The sequence below is a fragment of the Dendrobates tinctorius genome, unplaced genomic scaffold (genome assembly GCF_039654945.1).
Source record: "Dendrobates tinctorius isolate UK_male_01 unplaced genomic scaffold, ASM3965494v1 ptg000074l, whole genome shotgun sequence".
Classification (NCBI taxonomy): Eukaryota; Metazoa; Chordata; class Amphibia; order Anura; family Dendrobatidae; genus Dendrobates; species Dendrobates tinctorius.
The window spans coordinates 852,141-869,229 of record NW_027361742.1 but is presented as its reverse complement, the minus strand read 5'-3'; the positions used below and the strand labels follow the sequence as shown (position 1 = coordinate 869,229).

The 17,089-nt window shown below is 42.5% G+C and overlaps 1 protein-coding gene across 1 annotated transcript in view; it reads right to left on the bottom strand.

The window, feature by feature from the left end:
• FNDC7 (fibronectin type III domain containing 7) overlaps positions 1–17,089 on the bottom strand; it is a 70,062-nt gene that overhangs the window by 40,686 nt on the left and 12,287 nt on the right. Inside the window, exons 2-6 of the mRNA XM_073582862.1 lie at positions 9,803–9,821; positions 6,482–6,739; positions 6,149–6,403; positions 2,170–2,430; positions 1,668–1,934 (exon numbers count right to left, since the gene is read on the bottom strand). Of these exons, the coding sequence (XP_073438963.1) occupies positions 1,668–1,934; positions 2,170–2,430; positions 6,149–6,403; positions 6,482–6,739; positions 9,803–9,821 (1,060 nt within the window). The remainder of the gene's footprint in view (positions 1–1,667; positions 1,935–2,169; positions 2,431–6,148; positions 6,404–6,481; positions 6,740–9,802; positions 9,822–17,089) is intronic.

Below are 17,089 nucleotides of genomic sequence, written 5' to 3'. Positions count from 1 at the left end.
TGCATTTTAAAATGGAGATAAGTGTCCTGTCGTGGATAAAACTTCCCCATTTTTCCAATCGGTGCAGTTTCTAATGGTCGGACCTAAACCATCACCTATCTTGTGAAGCCCATTGATCGGTGATAACTTGTTTTAACCATAGAACCTTTAAAGTAAACTACCGTAATTATACATCCAAGTTATGGGGGTGCACAGTAGATGTGCAGGATCCCCCTGTGCATTACATTACAGTCGATGCTCCACTATAATGGGGATAACGACTTACAGATATCTGCATATAGCTGTAGGTTGGGCCCCTAGAGTCCATTCCCCTAGTGGACCCCAGACACCCCAGTCCGACCCTGATTATGATCACAGGGGGGATTTACAAAGACTGCCATTTTAGATGCCAGTCTTGATGTACAATAGCAAATAATATTGTGGTACCGTGTTAGCCAGAAAAATCGATGCGAATACTTTTCTGAACGGTACACATTGGGGTAATCATGCCTGAAGAAGGAGCCTCTGTGCTCTGAAAGCTTGCAAACATATTATTTTCTGGTTAGCCAATAAAGGTATTACTCTGAGAATACTTTTGTCATCACTGGGCAGAAAAGTATTCACATTGACATGCCAGTCTTATAATGATTCTCACAGTAGGTAAGATATGCTAAAAAAGTTAAGAGGTGCAAGCTCCATAAAGGGAACCTGACAGCTGATTCATTCTGCTCCAACCATGGACAGCATGAATCTGATACTGGCTCTATCACATCAGCCAGATCCACTATGCATTAGGCCACCTTCACACATTCAGTATTTGGTCAGTTTTTTACATCAGTATTTGTAAGCCAAAACCAGGAGTGGGCGATAACTACAGATGTGGGGATGTGTTTCTAGTATATTTTACCTCTGATTGTTCCTCTCCGCGCTTTGGCTTACCATTACTGATGTCAAATATTGACCCAATACTAAATGTGTGAACATGCCCTTACTCTGAAACACTGCAGCACTTCATAAAAAACAAACATTTATAAAAGCCGGCCAGGAACTATGCCACAAGAGTGACTAGTCCAAAAGGCTAGTTTCCGATGGCTACCTCCCATCCACTCTCCTTGACTGACAGGGGTTTCCCTACATGTGTGTATAGGGAGAGACCTGTCAATTATGGCCTCTTGGACTAGTGGTATGGTACCTGGCTGCAGCAATTCAGAATGAAACATTTATGGATGAAATGATGGAGCCAAACTTGGATTCATGCAGTCTGTGATTTGGGTAACATGAATCTGCTGTCAAGATCCCTTTTAATAATTTTAATGCAGCTTGGTCAGTTCTTATGAAAAAAGGATAGACAGACAGACAGATAGATAGAAAGATATGAGATAGATAGATAAGATATTAGATAGATAGCTATGCCTGTCATGAGCAAATATATACTGTATATGAAGTGTCAATGTGAAATCCAGAATTGTTGGCCTTGTCCACTTTTTCACCATTTTTGAAAAGTGGTGTGAAGGGGAAAAGTTATAAATGTTAGCCCAAATATGGTGTAGGACAAACTATATGTAAACCAGGAAACTGCTGCAAAGCTGGTAATAGGTCTCCCCCAATATTTGGAGGTTCATAATGTGTAATGATGTCTCCAGGATAGCTTGTGTGATCTGTATTATTGAAACAAATACCGTCCATACCTGACATGAGATTCCAGGTCTTTGCAGATGGAGTAGATCCAGCTTCATTGCTTGCTACCAAAGACACTGTATATTCTATGCCACAAAGCAGAGAGGAGATTGTACAGGGAGACACTGACATTGTGCAGGTGGCACTGGCCTCAGTGGTGGCTCCACTGGAAAGAAGCACGGTGTAGTTGGTCGTGGCTTCACCCCTGGATACAGAGAATGTAGCTTCCAAAGATCCACTGTTGAATGTAATCTGAACATCAGTTGGAGCAAGTGGACCTAAAAAAAACAAACCACCATAAAAATATAACCTTGAAATACAAAATACATTATTTGCAAAGGTGAGGCTTGAAGTATTACTTATATGCCATGGCAGGTTAGAAACTAAAGACATACCTGATGTCTAGAAATGAGTTGGACTGACTTATAGTAAGAGTGATCCACATACTGTGACATGAATAAATGACGATAGATAAGTTACCTAGCATAAAAATGGCATTGATATTGTCCTTACGTGTTATTTGGTTGTAGGTAGTATCATCTCCTGGAATCCCTCTGGAATCCCACGCATGAACTTTAATTGTATATATAGTGCCCGGATCCAAAGAGGTGAAGTTGAGGGACAGAGCCGTGGAGTTTTGGTTCCATCTGCTGCCAGATCCATCTGATCTCATCACAGAAACGGAGTACAAAACAGCAGATGGCACTGGCTGCCAGCTCACACCGATCGAGTCACTGCCAGAAGATTCCACGGTGACAGATGGAGATGCCAGCACTAGATTATTGGAAAAACAGTGAGTCATAAAAAAATGTGACTTATTTACGCGTATCACACCAACATGGCTACCAAAATAGCTAAAGAGATGCACAACTAGTACTCCGTACATTATTGCAGATGTTGCCTGGTTTCCGCTTATGTGACACACATACTGTGATATATGTATTGTGCTTTCTGAGCTACAGTATATTTTAGAGACCGCCTATGGCCAAAATGGGCAGATAAGCACCTTTTCACTGTACAGACTCTACTAAGAATACCTCTGCTTCCTGTAACCCCACAGAATGTCAGAGGAATAATGAGGCATTGGTTATACATGACTTAAGGCCCCGTTACGCGTAACGATGTCCCAGCGATCCCACCAATGATCTGACATGATGGTATCGCTGGGACATCGTTAGGCTGATCGCTGGTGAGCTGTCACACAGACAGCCCCTCCAGCGATCAGGACCAGCGACGCCGGTTTCTAATGTAAACATCAGGTATCCAGGAGCCACGGCTCCTGGATACCCGATGTTTACATTAGAAACCAGCCTCGCTGATCGCTGGTCTCTTGCTGCCACATGCAGCGATGCGTGCTGGCCAGTGGGAGACAAGCGATCGAAAAACGGCCCAGGCTGATAGAGCAAGATCAGCGATAAGCGGCAGGGAGGCCGGTCGCTGATCCCCGTCACACACAGCGAGATCGCTCGCGAGATCGCTGTGTGTGACGGGGCCTTTATACACAACTAGAATTTCAGGATTTAAAGGGACGCCATCATCAGACAATGTTCTCTTGATTAGATCACATTTTTGTGTTAAATCTACTTTTTAAATATTTTTGGAATTTTTTTTTACGTGTACCAATTGTTATTAAAAAATAAAAAACAGAAATCTTGAAATTTTCACCTGGCCACTGGGACTTTTTTGACTCCAACTTTCTGTTGTTTCAGGAGACGATACATGTACATTAGCCACAATGGTAAGACTCATCCCTTCTTTTGTATTGAAGAATCTAATGAGCGTGTGCAAAGATCATTGTGAAGGGACAGGGAGACCACATATTATGAATGGTTAATCCCATGTTATCAGCTGTGTATAGAGGTGATACCACTCATTCTAATCCTAGCTCTGATGATAAGGAGACTGCTGAAAACTCAGCCTGAAAGGACAGGAAGTACGAGTCTCAAAAGGTGGCCAGAGTAAAAATGACATTTTTTTTTCTTTTTTGGGGGGGGTTGTTTGTTTTTTTAAATAAAAATCATGACATGAAAAATAGCATTATCAAAAGTAAATTAAAAATACATGTAACATAAAGACCTAATTTAAACAATAGGTCAATTTCCGATTATAGCTTCCCTTTAAGTGAAGTAGTGCTTTATCTGTCTGTTTTGGTGCCTTAATCAGCTTCTAATATTAACAATTTCCTTTTTGCTTTTCAGTCAAAGACTGTTCAAATTGATTATTTTTGTTTTCTTGAGCTGAGCAAACTCTCTTCAAAGCCCCCTTAAAGAGGTTTTCCCATGAATAAAAGTTCATTTTAATGAACAGATCTTGGAATAATAATTTCCACAATTGGATGTGTTTAAATAAAATGTTCCAGTGCTGAGATTAACCTTATAAATGTGCCCCTGCAGTGTACTGTGTAATGGCTGTGTCTGACCGTGCAGGAACTTGTGACGTTATAGCGATATTGCTAGCGATATCGCTGTTTCTGATACTTACCTACGACCCGCTCCCCCGCTGGTTATCGCTGATCGCGCGAGAACGTCCAGGACTGTTTCTCGTCGTCAACTTCCTGCGGCGCTTCCTGTGGAGAGACGAGCGACGAGGGAGGACGCATGATCGCCTAGTGTGACAGGTAAGTAGCGACCCCCGTCCCCAGCGATGTCGCTGGTGAGATCTGCCTGTGTGGCAGCTCACTAGCGACCACTTAGCGATGTACCAGCGATCCTAACCGCGTCATATCGCTGGTCGGGATCACTGGTACATCACTAAGTGTGACTGTACCTTTAATCAATCTTTTACTTCAAACAAAGAATCCGCTGTGATTCCATGCGATTGTAATGTCTTTATACTCTTTTCCTTCCTCCCCTGCCCAGGACCTGTAGTATGATCAGACCATGTTCCTGCACAGTAAGACACAGCCATTACACAGTACACAGCAGGGACACATTTATAAGGCTAGTTTCACACTTGCTTTTTTTTGCAGCGCGTTTTTCCCGCAAAAAAACGCATTGAAAAAACGCATAAAAAAGCATACAACTGCTGCGTTTTTTTCAAGCATTTTTATGAGCATGCATGAAAAAAACGCAGCGTTTTTATGCGTTTGTATGCGTTTTTAGTGCGTTTTTACCGCGTTTGCGTTTTTTTCCAACATTAGGTGGCCCCTCACACTAACCCAAACCATGACTTTACTAACCCTAACCCTAACCCTTAACCAAACCATACTTAACCCTAACCCAAACCCTAAACCCTAACTAACCCTAACCCTGACCTTAACCCTGACCCTAACCCTAACCCTAACCCTGACCCTAAACCTTAACCAAACCATACTTAACCCTAACCCAAACCCTAAACCCTAACTAACCCTAACCCTGACCTTAACCCTGACCCTAACCCTAACCCTTAACCAAACCATACTTAACCCTAACCCTGACCCTAACCCTAAACCCCCTTAACTAACCCTAACTCTAACCCAAACCCCTAAATTCCATGGTTAACAAAAAAAAACGCATGTGCAAAAAAACGCATACATGAGCATGCCAGTGCGCACGTATGCGCATCCATAGGCTATAATGGCCATTTTTAGCGCAAAACGTGCGCATACGTGCGCATGCGCTTTTTTGCAGGGCCAAAAAATGCAACATGCTGCGTCTGGAAAATACAAACGCACACCCCAAAAAAACGCAGCGCATGAAAATCGCATACGTGCGCTTACCAGCACGCAGGTATGCGCACCCATGTTAAATATAGGGGAAAAAACGCATGCCCACGTATGCGTTTTTTTCCAGCGCAAAAAAACGCAAATGTGAAACCAGCCTAAGATTATCTCAGCACAGGAACATTTTCTTTAAACACATCCAATTGTGGAAATTATTATTCCAAGATCTATGGATTAAATGTAATTTTGTTAATGGGAAAACCCCTTTTAAAAACTGCTTCAAAAATGCATAGATGACTCATCCTATTAATTTTAATGGGAAATTCACTTTGCTATTTTATACATGGAGTTTTTGAAGCATTGTTTTTATAGCTGCAGAAGTTTTGATAAAGAATCTAGTGGGGAAAAAGGTGCATGCCAAATTTTTGATGAATTCTGTTACAAGTCAGGTATTGACAACTGAAAAGGCTGACAAAAAAAAACACTTCATAAAAAATATCTTCAAAAACTCTTCTGGAACCACTCCAGAAAAAGAACCGGGCTGGATCCTGAAATCTTAGCCAGAGTTGAAAGCATGCAAAATTTCATCCTTCACGTTAGAAATCTTCTCCTTCATTACACAGGCAATCCCTTGACTTGGGCACTGACTTGTGCTATGTATAATGCTTCATTTCCTTTGTAATGTTCATCACTATGAGATTTACCAGGGGGATGGTTTCTGATCAGATCTTTCCTGATAAATATTCATGTTGACTGATGCACATTTATATGATTGTTACCTCGATGTTGCTGAGACATAATACGTTTTTTTTTGTAACAGTATTACCAGCATTTTGTCCATACAGCAATTACCTGTAGTTGCCCACTTAGGAGGAGAAGGTTGACTCTTTCCAGCTGAGTTGATGGAGTTCACCATGATTTTGTAGGATGTAGCAGCTTGTAAACCAGTGACTGTTCCTGGGGAATTGCTGACAAAGGACTCAAAGAACAGCTGTCCAGCCTGAGCGATGACCTGGTAGCCAGTAGCTCCAGACACCTCTGCCCATTCCACTGTGATACTATTACTCAGCTTAGAATATGCTTGGTCAATAACAGGGACGTCTGGAGCTGCAAGAAATGAGAACCGGAGGTAATCAAGTCAATATATAGAAGTTTAAGAGGAAGAACAACTGGAAAGTCGCTAACCTGTAAGCTGTAGAGTCTGCGCGTGAGCGAGAGTATTTCCATCTTTGTCCATGGCTTCTACAATTACTGTATAATTAGTGTTAGGAAGCAAGGTGGTTACAGTTCCCATAATTGTTGTGGGATTGAATACAGCAAATGCAGACTGTGATGCTGACATTAAAGGTGATGCTGTAATGCCATATGATGTGGCACCAGCAACTTTCGTCCATTTAACATATATACTTCTCGATGTGACATCATATGTGGATATTGAGAAGTCTGCAAAACAAATGATGAAGAAGACATGGTGGGCATGGTGAACAGAGAGGAAACGGCTTAGTTTCAGTAAGTACCAGGATGGTTTGGGGGTAGAACACCATAAGGTGAATGTGTAGCGCCCCTGCAGATTCAGTTGCCACAGAGGTACTGCACCTTCTTCTGAGGTGTGGTACCCCACCATCCAGGTAGGTTGGAGGCTCCTGACCACGCTGAAACACTTGCATCCCACACAACACAGTAGTTCAGCAAAGCCACATTGCGGCTCCCTGCTTGGAGTGTAGCAGAGCACCTTTGGTGGCTCCCTGCTTGGAACACGAAACGTGCTGGAAGGTGGGTGGAGTTAGAATACATAAAGAACGGGAAGGTGTAGGATTTCAGGAGTCAGTAGTGAGTAGAGAGTTAGAGTCAGGAGGGTGAGGAGAGAAGATCCCTGAGAGAGGGATGGAGGAAGGAGGTGCTGCAGCAGATCTCAGTGATCTGAGTCTGCTGGCACGGGAAAGGAAAGAAGAAGAAAGACTTTGAACAGAAACCTGATCTTCCATAAGAAGGAAAGACAAGTACGGAACGTAGGAGAAAAAGGGAACAGAGGACGTGGGTTAGGAGAGGACCCTGCTGAGAAGTTCTAAGTGCAAGGCCGGGGACCGGTCCCTGAGGTTGTATGGATACTAATGGTCCTACAGCAGACACCGGTGGAGTAGTGAGCTGTAAATGCACTACTCCCATCTAAGACTTGAGGGCACAACAGCAACTTGGATAGTGAGCCGAGACTCAGGAGAGAGGAGTCCCCGAAGCAGGCTACAGCTGTCTGCCGTACAAGTAAGGTTCTTGGGAACATCTGTCAGGAGGAACTCCAGTGTAACTCAGTACTAGGAGTACTTCACTTAAAGGCGCTATAAGAGGAGACGTTCAGGAAGGTACATGTTGGCGGAGTGTTGGAAGGGAGCATTCCATCTGATCTGGAGGTTGACTGAGTCCCTGACCCGGAGGACACGGCACGGAGGCAGGCATCTGTGTGTGCTACAGACTGTGAGTAAAGCTTTCGAACTACAGGCCCTGGTGTCCTCCAATTATTCCTGCACCAACACACCCTGTGCCATTACATCTGGGTACCAGCTTCCACACCGCCTGCACCTTTCCTCTGCCCCTACATCTACACTGCCCTGGGACTACAGCTCCGCCTGTGGGGAGCTTCACCATCTTGGCTGCAACATACCATCAGTCCCAGTGGATCTGCATGCAGCGTCGGCTCAACATCTCACTTGCCGAACACCACAGGTGGCGTCACGAACTATTCCATTAACTACATTCCACCATTCGATTCCCTTATTATTTGGGCGCCCAGGGCCACGGACCGGGTCACTGCTGCTGTGACACATCCCGCTGACACCGGCCCGGTACCGAGTACCCCACAGCCCTGAGTGTGAGGGCGACCCAAATGGACCTCAAAAATCCCAAAGGGCAAGTGTTTTGTTCCTACTGTATAGCTTACAAAACCACCATGTTTGAATAGCCACTTGTTTTCAGCGAGTGAAAACTGGTTATAATCAGAGGCTGACTTGACTCTTACTGACTTGGCTCTACTCACAAAATTGCATCTTTTTACGATGAATCAATGAAGGTAAAAAGAGAAACATTTATAAAAGTTGTCCTTTTCTTTTGAAAAAAAAAAAGCACAATAATTCAATAAATTGCACAAGATCGCTGTATAGAGAATATATTTTCAGTGTATAACTGTCCTGATTTAGGCCTCATTCAGACATCTGTTTTTTTTTTTTAACTTTTGAGGAAAAAAACAGATTTTCATCAGTGTTCTGAATCACATTTTCATAATTTTTATCATCAGTAATTGCAAAGTTTCTCCTACCTACCACAAATTTAAAAAAAAATGGACACCACATAGATTGTACATGGATTACAGTACTGTTAATGAGTTTTCTGAACCCATAGACTTCCATAAGTAAGTTTGATATGTGACTTAGATAAAAAAAATGTACCTATTTCCAAGACACAGACTTAGGCCCCGATTAATAAAAGCAAATTATTCAGAATTCTGATATAAACTGCTTTGAAAAGGAGCAAAAAATTTGCCCAACTCGAAGTTGTGCAAAATTTTTGCAATTTTTGGAGTTTTTATTCCCATTTCTCCCTGCATCAAAATCGATGGAGCTGAGTTGTTACATTACTTACATCAGAAATTTCCCTCAAGTGGCGCATGGAGGCATATATATCTTGTCACAACCTCCTATAGTGTTCAGAGATCTCCTACTTACAATACAGCAATACACTTGAATAGAGTCGAATTAGAGTGTTTTAAAATATACAGAAATAGAGTATGGTAAGTAGAAATGGGTATGATATGCCGACTATTGTAGCCAAGCCAAGTAGGACAGGCTTAAATCCCAGCACTGTTGGTCTTGATTAGATGCACCTGTCTAGTTTTGACTAAGAAACAGGGCCTGTGATCACTAGGTGTGTCAATCTGCTGGATGTTGAGCAGTGTTAAGTGTGCTCCTGGTGAATGACCAGCCAAAATGTGAGCTATAGCTGGGATAGAGACATGCCAGGGTCTCTCTCTGAATGGAGACTGCATGGGTCAGCTGGGAAAGCTGAGCAGTCTGTGTGTTGGAGCTGCAGAGAACCATGTAGAGATGCTGCAGCCTGTTCAGTGTGAACTATACCCAGAGTTGAACACTTCTGTTTGGCACTGGAAGCTGCTGGAGCTAGGTCTGATGGGGATGCTGAGAGTGGTGGGATCATACTCTTCTGTCCAAGAAGTTTGCTCTGGGAGAAAGGACCGTAATCTGTTCAGGTAAGCCTGCACTGACATACAGTATGTGCCCTGCTAAATGAACTGTTTATTTGCTGTGATACCTTTGTGGTCAGAATAGGCTGTTTTGGGTTTTGAATCCCTTGGAATTTTATGAAAGCAATAAAACTGTACCTGTTTGGACCAAACCACATTGCCTGTGTGAACCCTACCTAATGCCTACCTGAGAGAGTAAATCCTTACACTATATGCTACTGCACAGCTAGATAGACAGATAGATAGTTTGATAGATTTACCTGTGCTCAAAGAAGCCATCTGGAAAAAAAAGAATATAAAACAATCAGTAGAGCATAATCAGAATGGCAAGTTTACTGCACTTTATTCAGATCTTACATCATAGCTGTATTGACAGTAAGCTGAGCTGTCATATTATATACAGTTCAGCTTTAAATTTTTCACTCTTTGTTTCATTGCAGCCATTTGGTAAATTCAAAAAAGTTCATTTTTTTATCATTAATGTACACTCTGCACCCCATCTTGACTGAAAAATAGAAGTGTAGAAATGTTTGCAAATTTCTTAAAAAAGAAAAACTGAAATATCACATGGTCATAAATATTCAGGCCCTTTGCTCAGTAATGAGTAGAAGCACCCTGTTGAGCTAGTACAGCCATGAGTTTTTCACCCCTGGATTTGGGAATCCTCTACCCTTCTTCCTTGCAGATCCTCTCCAGTTCTGTCAGTTTGGATGGTGAATGTTGGTGGACAGCCATTTTCAGGTCTCTCCAGCGATGCTCAATTGGGTTTAGGTCAAGGCTCTGGCTTGGCCAGTCAAGAATGGTCACAGGGTTGTTCTGAAGACACTCCTTTGTTATTTTAGCTGTGTGTAAGGTTAATTTTCTTGTTGGAAGGTGAACATTCGGTCAAATCGGAGTTCCAGAGCACTCTGGAAGAGGTTTTCATCCCGGATATCTCTGTACTTGGCCGCATTCATGTTTCCTTCAATTGCAACCAGTCATCCTGTCCCTGCAGCTGAAAAACAACCCCTTAGCATAATGCTGCCACCACCATGTTTCACTGTTGGGATTATATTTGACAGGTGATGAGCAGTGCCTGGTTTTCGTCACACATACCGCTTTGAATTATTACCAAAAATTTCTGTCTTTGTCTCATCAGACCAGAGAATCTTATGTCTCATAGTCTAGGAGTCCTTCATATGTTTTTTCAGCAAACTCTATGTTGGCTTTCATATGTCTTGCACTGAGGAGAGGCTTCTGTCAGGCCACTCTGCCATAAAAGCCTGACTGGTGGAGGGCTGCAGTGATAGTTGACTTTGTGACATCTCTATACTGCATCTGCGGAGCTCAGCCACAGTGATCTTAGGGTTCTTCTTTCCCTCTCTTATCAAGACTCCTCTCCTACGATTGCTCAGTTTGACTGGACAACCAGGTCTAGGAAGACTTCTGGTGGTCCAAAACTTCTTCCGTTTAAGGATTATGTAGACCATTGTGCTCTTAGGAACCTTGAGTCTGCAGAAATTCTTTTGTAACCTTGGTCAGATTTGTGCTTTGCCACAATTCTGTCTCTGAGCTCCTTGGCCAGCTCCTCATGATTCTCATTTGGTCTGACATGCATTGTGTGAGCTGTGAGGTCTTATATAGACAGGTGTGTGCCTTTACAAATCAAGTCCTATCAGTTTAATTAAACACAGCTGGACTCCAATGAAGGAGTAGAACCATCTCAAAGAGTTTCACAAGGATGTGGACAGCATGTGACTTAAATATGAGTGTCTGATCAAAGCATCTGAATACTTATGACCATGTGATATTTCAGTTTTTCTTTTATAATAAATTATTGCACCTGTGTTGCCGCCATCTTAATTATATGGGTCCACTGCATCCTGATAGTGCATTTGTTTGGAGGCCTTGGCAGGTAAGCATCTCTGCCTTTTTTGCTGCATTTTTTAATTTTTGGAGGATTTTCAAGACCTCTTTTTGTGCTATTGCTGTTTAGTGTTAGGGACTCGTAAACGTGGGGATCCGTGACGAGGATTACGAGCTTATGTATTTTGGCTAAAATATGAACTAATACCTCACATTTTTTAATGTGTTTTTTGCACTTTTTTATTCGGGGTGCAGTTGGGCCCATTTGGTCTTGTAAACTGTGGTGTCTGTTCATATGGGATGCATCTTGATAGCGCTGGGCAGCCCGCCTGATCTAATAGAAGGGCGTAACTAATAGGCTGTTAACCTGGATGCTGTGCATTGCCATAGTGTGAACAGCGCCACATACAGTTAGGTCCATATATATTTGGACAGAGACAACATTTTTCTAATTTTGGTTCTATACATTTTGGAAGTGCATTAAGCAGCAAGGTGGTGTGCTGGTAAAAGGGGAAAAAAAAAAAACTCTTAAATCTTCTTCCTGAGCGAGTGTGAACGAGCTGAGTGTGACCTGAGCGTAAGTGCGAACTGTGGTAAGTGTGTGACTTGAAATTCAGTGAAGAGGTATTTGGAAAACCTTTAACAAATACCTGTGTGAGTTGCTGAATTGTAAGTTGCTGAGTGCTTTCTACCTGCTCAATTTTTGCGGGGCTTTGGGGGCTTGTTTAACCTATATTTTCTCTCTTCAGGGTTAATCTCTTATTTTACTATCTGTGTTTTTAAGGGTAAACTATATTGCATTTAAATCTTGAGGTGTAACTATATTCACAAGGGGTTAATTAAGGGTGGGAGTTCATACAGTAATTAAGGGTTTATAAGGGGCAGCTGGTTGGGGCTCAACTCCTTTTGGAAGTGCATTGAGCAGCAAGGTGGTGTGCTGGTAAAAAGTGAAAAAAAAAAAAAAACTCTTTTAAATCTTCTTCCTGAGCGAGTGTGAACGAGCTGAGTGTGACCTGAGCGTAAGTGCGAACTGTGGTAAGTGTGTGACTTGAAATTCAGTGACTTTGGATTCAGGGAGTTTCCAAGGGAGGTCTTACTGAATTGCTGTTATATTAATACTTTTTTTTTTTTTTTAATTTATTTTTGCTTATCTTATTGTCTGGTGCAATCCCCATTAGGATGTGCTCCACTATTGCCAATGCCATCCAGTGCACGTCTTGCCGCATGTATGAAATCCTTGAACAGCCGGTCGAGGGTGCATACTGCTGTGCAAGATGTGAGCACGTTGTGCATTTGGAAGCCCAGATACTGGATCTAAATGTGCAGCTGGCAACACTGAGATCCATAGACAATATGGAAAGGAGTCTTCTGCTCACTGAGCAGACACTCAATGGGATAGATGAGGGGGGGGGGATGCTAGGTTGGAGCTGCAGGACAATGAAGCAGCTAGCTGGGTGACAGTTAGAAGACGGGGTAGAGGGAAGAGCACCAGGGAGGCTAGTCCTGATCTGGCACTCCCCAATAAGTTTGCTAAGTTGGCAGATGAGGGGAGTGTTAGTGCAGGAGTAGCACTGCTGCAGCAAGGCATGTCCTCTGAAAGCCGGAGGAGTGTCTGCTCCAGTAAGGGGGGAAATAGGAGAGCAGGGCAGGCCAGACAGGTTCTGGTAGTGGGAGATTCAATTATTAGGGGAACAGATAGGGCAATCTGTCACAAAGACAGGGATCGTCGAACGGTGTGCTGCCTACCTGGCGCTCGAGTCCGACACATCACTGATCGGGTTGTCAGATTACTGGGAGGGGCTGGAGAGGATCCAGCGGTCATGGTGCACATTGGCACAAATGACAAAGTTAGAGGTAGGTGGAAGGTCCTTAAAGATGATTTCAGGGAAGTAGGCTGTAAGCTTAAAGCAAGGACCTCCAAGGTGGTATTTTTGGAAATACTTCCTGTACCACGTGCCACGCCAGAGAGGCAACGGGAGATTAGGGAGGTTAATAAGTGGCTCAGGAATTGGTGTAGGAAGGAGGGGTTTGGGTTCCTGCAGAACTGGGCCGACTTCTCAGTTGGCTACAGGTTCTACGCTAGGGACGGGCTGCACCTCAATGGGGAGGGTGCCGCTGTGCTGGGGGAGAAAATGGCTAGAAGGTTGGAGGAGTGTTTAAACTAGGGACGGGGGGGGAGGGTATTCCTTTTATAGGAGGGGAAGACAGTGCAGATAGAGACCTGGGCACAAATAATGACATTGGGGGTGGAGGTGGCATGGGGGGTGGGGTTAGAACAGTTAATAATTTAAGAAAGAATAGAGGTACAGAGAGATACATAAAGTGCATGTATACTAATGCCAGAAGTCTCGCCAACAAAATGGAGGAATTGGAGTTAATGTTGTTGGAACATAATTATGACATGGTGGGGATATCTGAGACATGGCTGGACGAGAGCTGTTAATTTACAGGGCTATAGTCCGTTCAGAAATGACCGAACAAATAAGCGAGGGGGAGGTGTGTGTTTATATGTAAAATCATCCTTAAAACCCATCCTTCGTGATAATATATATGAATCTAATGAAAATGTAGAGTCCCTGTGGGTAGAGATAAGGGGAGGGGGGAAAAATAATAAATTACTGATAGGGGTTTGTTATAAATCTCCAAAAATAATGGAAGCTACAGAGAATATCCTCATAAAGCAAATAGATGAAGCAGCGACTCAAGGAGAAGTCATTATTATGGGGGACTTCAACTACCCTGAAATACATTGGGGAACCGAAACCTGCAGTTCCAGCAAGGGTAATAGGTTTCTGACAACGATGAGAGACAATTACCTTTCACAACTGGTTCAGGACCCAACAAGAGGGGGGGCACTGCTAGACCTAATATTAACCAACAGGCCAGACCGCATATCAAATGTAAGGGTTGAGGGTCACTTGGGTAATAGTGATCACAAATTAATAAGTTTTCATGTATCCTTTAATAAGATGTGTAGTAGAGGGGTTACAAGGACACTAAACTTCAGGAAGGCAAATTTCCAACGGATGAGAGATGATCTTTGTGCAATTAACTGGGACGATATCCTGAGACATAAAAATACACAAAGAAAATGGGAGACATTTATTAGCATCCTGAATAGGACCTGTGCACAATATATACCGTGTGGGAATAAACATGTGAGAAATAGGAGGAAACCACTATGGCTAAATAGAGCTGTAAGGGGCGCAATAAGAGATAAAAATAAAGCATTTAGAGAATTAAAGCAAGTAGGTAGTGATGAGGCATTAAATAAATACAGAAGATTAAATAAATTCTGTAAAAAGCAAATCAAGACAGCAAAGATTGAGACAGAGAGACTCATTACCAGAGAAAGTAAAAATAATCCCAAAATATTCTTTAACTACATAAATAGTAAGAAGCTAAAAAATGATAGTGTTGGTCCCCTTAAAAATAGTCTGGGTGAAATGGTGGATGAGGATGAGGAAAAAGCCAATATGCTAAATAACTTTTTTTCAACAGTATTTACACAAGAAAATCCCATGACGGATAACATGATCAGGGATAAAAATTCTCCATTAAATGTCACCTACTTAACCCAGCAGGAAGTACGGCGGCGTCTACAAATCACTAAAATTGACAAATCCCCGGGCCCGGATGGGATACACCCCCGAGTACTGCAGGAATTAAGCACAGTCATAGATAGACCACTATTTTTAATCTTTAAAGATTCCATAATAACAGGGTCTGTACCACAGGACTGGCGTATAGCAAATGTGGTGCCAATATTCAAAAAGGGGACAAAAACTGAACTTGGAAATTATAGGCCAGTAAGTTTAACCTCAACTGTGGGTAAAATCCTGGAGGGTTTTCTAAGAGATACTATACTGGAGTATCTGGAGAAGAATAACCTTATGACCCAATATCAACATGGGTTTACAAGAGACCGTTCCTGTCAGACTAATCTGATAAGCTTTTATGAAGAGGTAAGTTCCGGACTGGACCAAGGGAATGCAGTGGACGTGGTGTACATGGACTTTTCAAAAGCTTTTGATAAGGTGCCACACAAAAGGTTGATACATAAAATGAGAACAATGGGGATAGGGGAAAATATGTGTAGGTGGGTTAAGAGCTGGCTCAGGGATAGGAAACATAGGGTGGTTATTAATGGAGCACACTCGGACTGGGTCACGGTTAGCAGTGGGGTACCACAGGGGTCAGTTTTGGGCCCGCTTCTTTTTAACATATTTATTAATGACCTTGTAGGGGGCATAGAGAGTAGAATTTCAATATTTGCAGATGACACTAAACTCTGCAGGGTAATTAATACAGAGGAGGACAATTTTATATTACAGGAGGATTTATGTAAACTAGAAGCTTGGGCTGATAAATGGCAAATGAGCTTTAATGGGGATAAATGTAAGGTCATGCACTTGGGTAGAACGAACAAGTTGTATAATTATGTGCTTAATTGTAAAACACTGGGCAAAACAGTCACTGAAAAAGACCTGGGTGTATGGGTGGACGACAAACTCACATTTAGTGGCCAGAGTCAAGCAGCTGCTGCAAAGGCAAGTAAAATAATGGGATGCATTAAAAGAGGCATAGATGCTCATGAGGAGAACATAATTTTACCTCTATATAAGTCACTAGTGCGACCACACTTAGAATACTGTGTACAGTTCTGGTCTCCGGTGTATAAGAAAGACATAGCTGAACTGGAGCGGGTGCAGAGAAGAGCGACCAAGGTTATTAGGGAACTAAGGGGTCTGCAATACCAAGACAGGTTATTACACTTGGGGTTATTTAGTTTGGAGAATCGAAGGCTTAGGAGTGATCTTATTACAATGTATAAATATATGTGGGGACAATACAAAGACCTTTCTAATGATCTTTTTACTCTTAGACCTGTGACGGGGACAAGGGGGCATCCTCTACGTCTGGAGGAAAGAAGGTTTAAGCATACTCACAGACGCGGATTCTTTACTGTAAGAGCAGTGAGACTATGGAACTCTCTGCCATATGATGTTGAAATGAGTGATTCACTACTAAAATTTAAGAAGGGACTGGATGCCTTTCTTGAAAAGTATATTACAGGGTATATACACTAGTCTCCTTAATATTGCGTTCATCCAGGGAGCTAGTCTGATTGCCGTATGTGGAGTCGGGAAGGAATTTTTTTCCCCAATGTGAAGCTTACTGTTGCCACATGGGTTTTTTTTGCCTTTCTCTGGATCAACATGTTAGGGCAAGTTAGGATAGGATATGGGTTGAACTAGATGGACTTAAAGTCTCCCTTCAACCTTAATAACTATGTTACTTTGTTACTATGTTACATTACAACAATGAATTTTAAACAAAACAATTCAGATGCAGTTGAAGTTCAGACTTTCAGCTTTCATTTGAGGGTATCCACATTAAAATTGGATGAAGGGTTTAGGAGTTTCAGCTCCTTAACATGTGCCACCCTGTTTTTAAAGGGACCAAAAGTATTTGGACAGATTAAATAATTGTAAATAAAATGTTCATTTCTAGTACTTGGTTGAAAACCCTTTGTTGGCAATGACTGCCTGAAGTCTTGAACTCATGGACATCACCAGACGCTGTGTTTCCTCCTTTTTGATGCTCTGCCAGGCCTTCACTGCGGTGGTTTTCAGTTGCTGTTTGTTTGTGGGCCTTTCTGTCTGAAGTTTAGTCTTTAACAAGTGAAATGCATGCTCAAT